The sequence below is a fragment of the Leucopleurus acutus genome (genome assembly GCF_964270905.1).
Source record: "Leucopleurus acutus genome assembly, chromosome: 2".
Taxonomy (NCBI): Eukaryota; Metazoa; Chordata; class Mammalia; order Artiodactyla; family Delphinidae; genus Leucopleurus; species Leucopleurus acutus.
Window position 1 is genome coordinate 88,203,564 of NC_139143.1, and position 8,054 is coordinate 88,211,617.

The following is an 8,054-nucleotide window of genomic DNA, read 5'->3' on the forward strand; positions in this document are numbered from 1 at the left end:
GCCCAAATAGCTCAGAATCGGCAACTGAGACGGTGGCACAGCAGCTGCAGCAAATCACCTTGTCTGGCCGTCCCCTGGAGGGAGGGGAGGGCAGAAAGCCTCCCGTTGGGCCAGTGACAGGGAAAGGTTTCTGGTGGAGGGAGGAAGACAGTAACATGATCATCTTATAAAACGGAAGCAGGAGGACCCGGGCTTGTGTCTGTGTTGTCTGCCGCATGAAGCCGGAAGGGGAGAGCGTGACAGACATCTCCTAACTATACCCACATCCACATCGTTGTCACCCCCCAGATCAGTGAGTCTTTGTTTTCAGGGTCTCCTTGTGCTGCTTCACCAGGGAGCCGACCCACTCCTTGGTTTTCTGCTTGGCTTCCTCCCAGGTGAAGAGGGGCTCATACCCCAGCTCTCGCTGAGCTTTCTTATAGGAGAAGGTGAACACGCTGTTTGACAGGGTTACCAGGTGGCAGTTGAAGGGGGGCCGATATTTGTAAATTGGACTGAGCAAGAAGCTCACTATCTCCAGCAGGAAGGCAAGCCAATACTTCAGAGAAACGGGGAGGCTCATCCCGGAATCCAGGCAGAGGCCCCATTCTTTGCCCAAAGTGTAATTGAGGTCGTCATAGCTTTGGTGAGGTGTGCCGTCTGAGATGTAGTAGAACTGTCCTTGGATGCTTGGGGCCTTCTGGGGGTCCCGCAGGGCCCTCGAGGCCAGAATGTGGGCCCAGGCCACGTTGCCAACATAGACTGGGTTGACTCTGGAGAACTTGCAGTGATTGGACAGGATTCCATTGTTCTTCAGGGCACTGTCCACGTGGGCCAAAAGTAATGGGCTCCCCTCCCCATAGATGTACATGGGCCTTAAGGCACAAGTGTACAAGGTGCCGCCATTTTTAAGAGCCCACCCATTAGCGCCCAGCACAGCCTTCTCGGCAAGCTTTTTGCTGTATGGGTATGGAGAGGACCATGCCGTTTCAAGATGCTCTTCTTCGTGGCCGTCCTGGATGATCTCCCTGTAGGAGTTGGGCCCAGCCACCTCTATGGTGCTGGTATGGATGAAGACTGGCACACTAGCCTGGACACAGGTCTCCAACAGGAGCTGGGTACCTGCCCACGGGGAGCACACCGTCAGTGTCGGGAAATAGTCCAGAGCCAGCCATGCCATGGACCGTGTCTGCCCCTAACCCTCAAGGGAGGTGGCTATTGCACATGAGGAGTGCATTCTTGTGTGTTTCTGGCGGAGATCAGCTTATGCTAAAGCCACAGGACGAAAGCAGAAATGAAAAGAGGCCAAGATTTGGATTCTGGAGATCCAGCATTTCTAGGCTTTTGGATTTCATGGACCAGGGTACGTACTTCTAATTTCAGAAAAGGACAACGAGTTGCCACTTTATATTTTGCGGAGTAAAGAGATTTTAAAATGATCATTTATCATCTCTACCACCTCATTAAAGATAGGCTATTTTAACTTAAAAAATTAGGAGGTCATACTCTTAGAATAAGGACAGCTCTGGTCCTTAGGCAAAGGAGGACAGCTGAAGGATTCACATCACACACACACACACACACACACATACACACACACACAGAGTTGTATATAGGTAATATATACTCAAGTACACATTGAATTGTTCGTATTTTTCTCCTTTTTTTTTTTTGAAGACCAATCAAAACTTGTCACAAGGACTTTCTTTTGAGTCACTGAGCAAATGATTGGTGGGCTCTGGGGAGAAGCTGGAGATCCAGACTCTGTTTCTGATTGTGTGTTTCCTACAAAGGCCACTGCTAATTGTGGCTGTGGCTTCTTTACCCAGGTATGAAGAGTCGGGGTGGCAAAGCTTCCTTTCGCTTAGCTTTCTGGAGCTAGCACTAGCCTTGTGTGTCGAGCCGGAGGACGAAGCAGAAAGGAGTGCACCCTCTGCTGGTAATATCTATCATGGGAGGATCTTGCAGAATCCCTTTATCTGGGTAGGATTTTAGCTCATGGAGGTCACCCAGAGCGCCTTCCTTACAAGAAGGAAGCAATTTCCTGGGCAAAGGATCATTTTTGGGTGGTATTTTTAAAAAATCCTTTTTAAGGTCTTTGTGCAATTTGCTTTTCAGGAGAGACAGCCTCCTTTTTCAAAAATTAAATCTAGAAGCAGAGAAAATTCGGAGCTAATTTACCTGCAGAGGGAGAAATGGCCATGATTGTGAAGTATTTTCTAAACCTGTCAGTTATGCTAGTTTTAGTCAATGGAGGCCTCTAACATTTCTCAGGGATTTCAAATCCCCTGTTGTTGGGAGCTGTGGAGAGTAGAAATTATGAGAGGGGGGCCGAAAACTCAAGACTGGTTAATCTTAGCACCCTCCTGGCAATATGGGGGTGACCGGGGGTGTGGCTAAGTTGAAACTAGAAATGGTCTTTTTTGAAACAGTGCAATTTTAGGCTGGAGATGCAAAAGCAATGAGTTGCTTTAGAAAAGGAGTCTCTGAGTAGACTAACTCTGGCGGGCAGGGCGTGGAAGGCAGATGTTCTGGGGTGCTGTGGTCCTAGAGGGATTGGCCTCCAGGGGTCAGAGGGAGGATACTACACAGCAAGCTAATAAGGGATTTAAGCTAATCCCTTGAGTGACTGTGTCTAGATTTAAAGTAAATTGGAAAGCCACAGTTCAGAAAGGGCCACCAAGCCCTTATGGGATGAGGATCTAAAGAGGGTGTACTTTGGGCACCTGGCTAGGGGCTACTCTTCAATAATAGATCTGGTAGTGAGCAGAAGAGATGGTATTATGGATAATGGGAAATTATTCTTGTTAAGAAAATATTACAGGAAAACAAGTGCTGGCTAATTCTGTACTGCCAGACCACTGTGAACCAGCTTTGCCAGTTCTCTTATGAGGAATCCTTCTGGGGGGTGGCATTCTCTTTACCCTTATTATCCTTCCTTTGCAGGAAGTCCTGCCCGAAGGAAACCAGCCCAGAGCTGTGGCCCATCACTCCTAACTGACTTGGGGGTACCTCACACCACAGAGCTCTTAGTTCTTGGCTGTATGGTGACCCTCAACTTAGAGCCACACAGAAAAGCTAGCATGATGACCAAGGAAGAATTTGTAAGGTCTGGTTCCAGCCCAGTGGAGACAGGAGGTGGTTGGATAGCAAGAGTTTGAGGTTGGAGCTGAGTCAACACTTGATTGGACCAGCAGAAGGGTTTTCATGGCCTTTGGACTCACACAGGCGTGGGTTTAAATTCTAGCCCTTTCACTCCTCCCCAGAGGGCCTTGGACAAGTCCCTTAGCCTGTCTCAGCCCTAGTTTCCTCATCAGAAATACGGAGGATGATGGCCTTGAATCCCTGTTGGTGGTGATGAGGAAAAATACTTGGTGCCCACCCAGCAGGTGTCTACCAGCCTCCTCTTCACTTATCCCAGCTTCTGACCCTCACTTGCCCACTTCCCTTCAGCTCCTCCCCAGGATCCTGTACCTCTCACATTGACATTCATGATGGTCTCTCGCTGAACGGCGTTCATGACGTCGATGACAGAGGCTGTGTGGATGACCACCGAGGCACCCTGGCAGGCTTCCTTCAGGCACTGCTCATCCAGGATGTCTCCTTCCAGCAAGGTCAGCCTGATCTTGCTCTGGAGCTCTGTGTGAACAGGAGTCAGGTCACTGGAAGGCTTTCTGGATCTGGAAGACTCCTGGTGACCCAGGTCTTTAAGGACAGGTAGATTGGGGGGAATGAGGAGTGGGGAGGGGTGAACATCCCATGGAAGGACCAATTAAACAAGGGCACAGAAATGAGAATGTGTAGCATTTCTTGGGAAAGAGCAAACATCTCTTTCCGTCCCATCTCATTCTAAAAAAGAGAGTTTGAGCAGTGAGGGGTCAAGAGTGCCTGGAACACAAAATTGTTAAAGAGACTCATGGGGAGTTTATAAAATTCATTAAGGAGAGAATTTGCATTTAATTCGGTAGGGAATGGGGAATCCGGTATAGGTTTGGAATTAAAGGAGAAATGTAAACAGAGTTGTGCTGTAGGAAGCGAACCCTGGCTGCAGTATTATAACGTGGATCAGTCTAGTGGATATAAGAGAAAGCAAGGTGATTGAGGGATTAATTACACCGTCTGAACCACAGTTCACATGGGGAAGACTGGAACCGGGGATCCAGGAGTGGGAGACGAGAAGGGGAGCGGTACAAAAGGTTCAACTTTCAGACCTTACCTTGCCAGGTCCTGGTTCTTACTGGTGATGGGCTGGGAGGAAGAGTCAAAGGCAGCCTGTTTTTCCCACTTGAGTGATCAGAAGGATAGTGGCGCTTATTAACAGGAATTTAGGGTGGGCCCGAAGGATGGATTTAACTGAAAGAGCTCTTATTAGATATCATCAAAAGCAGATATCAATGCTGAAAATGAGCCAGCCACCGAGGGACTAACATTCCGGCAATCTAGCCAAGGGTTGCAGAGACAACATCAGGGTCTCTGGCTCCTCTGAAGCCCGCGGGAAGTGGAGCTACTGTGCACTACTGGTAACATCATCACCTCATATGAGCCCACGACATAAACGCCACACGACATACAGTTTGGATAAATACCCCGCACTTACTTTGTGCTTTTTATTTTGCACACGACCTTCAGCTTTCTGATTTCCTTTCACAGCTGTCTCATGAGATAGAGATTCTGATTTCCACTTTACAGGCAAGGAAATCGAGGCTCAGAGAGGGTGAGGTAACATCAAAGTCACACTTCTAATGAAGACTCTAGCCTGCCCCCCCGCCCCGCCTACCCCCCACCCCGCCCCGCCCCGGTTTCAAGCCTTGCTTGCAGGACGTCAATTTAAATGAAATTGGCAATGGACGGCAGAGAACAGTGAGAGAGAAATTCAGAGTGAAAAATTCAGGGCTGCAGAATTTCCTCCTTGGGTTACAACTTGGAAGAACCTTAAGCCTGCTCTCCTTAAGCCTCTGCAGAATTAGCTCCACCCCAATGCTTCCACTCAAAAAGGCCACGAAGTGAGAGAAAGGCAGAGGAATTAGCCGCAGAGTGGAATTTTCTGATTGTGTCCCCACGTCTGCCCTGCCCCTCCCTTACTCTGCCTGTCTTTCAAGGCTAACTTCAGCAGAGTGGCTCAAAGGAATTGCTATGCCCTGAAGCCCAAGGCCAAGGGAGAAAAGACCTCTTACCCATTAGTATGCAGGGCCACAGAGAGAACAGCAGAGGGCGCTGTGTATGCCTCGGCGGTGGAGCCCTGGCTTCCTCCTCCAAGGCTCTGTGGACTTGGACTTGGCCAGTGTTTTGCATAGACTGAATATGCAGTTGCTTACGTGGTGTGAACTGGATTGGAGGGAGGCCCAGAGAGAAGCTACTAGACAAACTAGTGGTTAAGAGTACAGACGCTGCAGCCAGACCGCCTGGGTTCAAATCCAGCTTTGCCATTTTCCAGGTGGGGACCTTGAACAAGTTAATTAACCTCTGCAACGTCTGCATATTTGTGTCCCCTCAAATCCATTTGTTGAAATCCTAATGCCAATGTGATGGTGTTAGGAGTTGGGGGGATCTCTGGGTGGTGATTAGGTCATGAGGGTAGAGCCCTCACGAATGGGATTAGTGTTCTTATAGAAGAGACCCCAGAGACATCCCTCGCCCCTTCCACCATGTGAGAAGGTGTAGGCTATGAACCCGGAAGAGAGCTCTCACCAGGACTTGACCCTGCCTTGATTTTGGACTTCCAGACCCCAGAACTGTGAGCAGTACATTTCTGATTATTAGCTACCCAGCCTGTGGTATTTTGTTGCAGCAGCCTGAATGGACTGGATTCTTCTGTGCTTGTATTCTCATCTTTAAAGAAAGGAGGACACTGTTACCCATCCCAGAGGATTGTGATGAGGAACAAAGGCGTTGACACACGTAAAACACTTAGCGCAGTGCCTGGCACAGAAAGAACACCGTGAGCGGTCTCTGTTATTATCCTGACAGAGACCCCTGCCCCACCCATGACAGCGCATGACTTATTCACACTGGGGAGATGTTCCTCTTAGGTTGAGCATCGCCCTCTCTGGGCATAAGTTGTCAGACTGCCAATATTGCTGAGATGTAGGGATTACAAACGGTTGATGTTGATCAGTTGTGAATTTTTTTAAGAAAAGCAGAGACGTTGTTGAAGCAGAGGATAGAGGAAATAGGATGTTTGCAGAGGTCAGGGGAGAGGAAAGGAGAACAGAGCGATGGGCAGGGTCCAGGAGAGCGAGCTGGGGCGGGGGGGGCTTTGTGTGGGGAGAGGGGTCCTCTGGGCAGCCAGGGCCTGCATGTAGACGGCCAGTCCACTGGGGCTGGGGAGGAGGACAGCGAATTGGTTTGGGGGCGCATAAGGGGGAAATGGCAGAAACTGAAGATTCACTTTCCCAGGAGTCAGCCCTAGGGCCGTGTGATTGGAGTTCTAGTCTAAGCTCTGCTACCCATTAATCCGGGTAGCAAGTCACTTTACCTTTGTGGACCTCAATTTCCTCATTGTCCGGATGGGTGTTACCCCTCTCCTACCTTCCTCACAGGGTTATTTTGAGGATCTGGGGGGCAAAACAGGTTGGAAAATACACTATAAATCAAGCTTTTGCATTGGCACCATGGGCAGCAATCTGGAAAGAGAGACGTGAGGTGCTACAGCAGATTCTGCAGTCACTTCCTTGTGGTGATGAGAAGAGAGGCAAATGATAAAAAGAGATGTACGGGGAATCCACGCGAGGTGTGTCTGCACTCATGCTGCCTCTTGTTCTGTTTCTGGCTCCCTTGCTGCAAGCCTGTGTACCTTCTGCACTCCCCTCTCTCCTGCTCCATCTCTAATTCTCTCTTTCTCTCTCTCTCTCACACACACACACACACACTCACGCACACTCGCTTCACCTTCTCTTCCTTCTATTTCACCTTCACTGGAGATGCTCAGTGAAGCCACAGAAAGACCAGAGCAATCAAGAGGGGCGGGGACCCGCTGGTGGGGTCTCCAGGTTAATGGCAATAGCTCGCCCTTTGCAGATGGTACATAGCAAGTGACAAGTCAAAAATCATCAGAACATTGAAGACTTGTTGACAAGGGAGAAAACTGAAACATGATTTTCTGGTTGAGAAGAACAGAGGTTGAGGTGGCTGGTCTACAGCCACCCTCTCTAATCCTGGGTCAGGACCAGAATCATCTCCTGACACCATCTGTGATTACACCGTGGTATTACTCCATCTGTAATCTCCTTTCTGATAACACGGGATTAGCCTTGATTTGACTACAACTTTCCTTAAATTGCTAGACAAGAACCCCTCCCCACACCTATGCAGGGTTTAAAATGCAGCTACACACCCACGACTCAAGTTCACTTACTAGAAAATTCCTCCCGAACTTCTGGTCTGAAGACTTTGTCCAGCACCCGGATCTCCTGCAGCTCCTTCTCCTCTACCAACAAGTGGACGATCCTCTGACCCAGAAACCCTCCTCCACCTGTCACAAGGCAGCTCCACCCTGCCATGGCCAAACCTGGGCACCGAGAAACACCTGCCAGGAACCAGAAGACCCTGGGGAGCGGTTTGGATGAGAGGTTGACACAGGAGAGAGCCTAAAAGAAATGTCAAGTGATTACATGCTCATAAAAACCCACTGTGTTCCTTCGACTCCATTTTTGCAAAAATCCCATGCACCCCCTCCCAGGAGTAGCTGAAAGAAAATGAAAAAGCTCTAACCTGTTAGATTGTTGCAAGCCAGATGAGAGAGCGGGGTTCCGGTCTCCTTATCTCCCAAAGACAGGACTGGAGGGAGCTTTATGTGCTGTCGCCTCTGACTCAGCCCACTTCACCTTGAACTCTTACTCCATATTCATTGCTCACCCCTGGTCACTTCATCAAAAAGTGGCGAACTTTAAACTTGTATCTCTCATTCCTCCAAAGCACAAGAAGAGAAAGCAAGCTCCAAGGCCACAGTGTGATAAAGATTCTTGGTTCTACCCTCAACAGGACTCGTGGAGGTCAGTGTCCGCTGTCTGGGATCCACAGTCTGTAAACTTAAGCTAGACCAGGAGAAATCTCCCAGCACAGTGTGAATCGCTGCC

The 8,054-nt window shown here is 49.2% G+C and overlaps 1 protein-coding gene across 1 annotated transcript; it reads right to left on the reverse strand.

Annotated features, from left to right (window-relative positions):
- Positions 1 to 289: 289 nt before the first annotated feature.
- On the reverse strand, positions 290 to 7,478 carry LOC309975755 (3 beta-hydroxysteroid dehydrogenase/Delta 5-->4-isomerase; the record flags this gene model as incomplete). Its single annotated transcript, XM_082860984.1, has 3 exons — positions 290 to 1,101; positions 3,454 to 3,618; positions 7,334 to 7,478. 3 exons carry the CDS (start codon positions 7,476 to 7,478, stop codon positions 290 to 292), a joined length of 1,122 nt encoding a protein of 373 aa, XP_082717110.1.
- Positions 7,479 to 8,054: the final 576 nt, after the last annotated feature.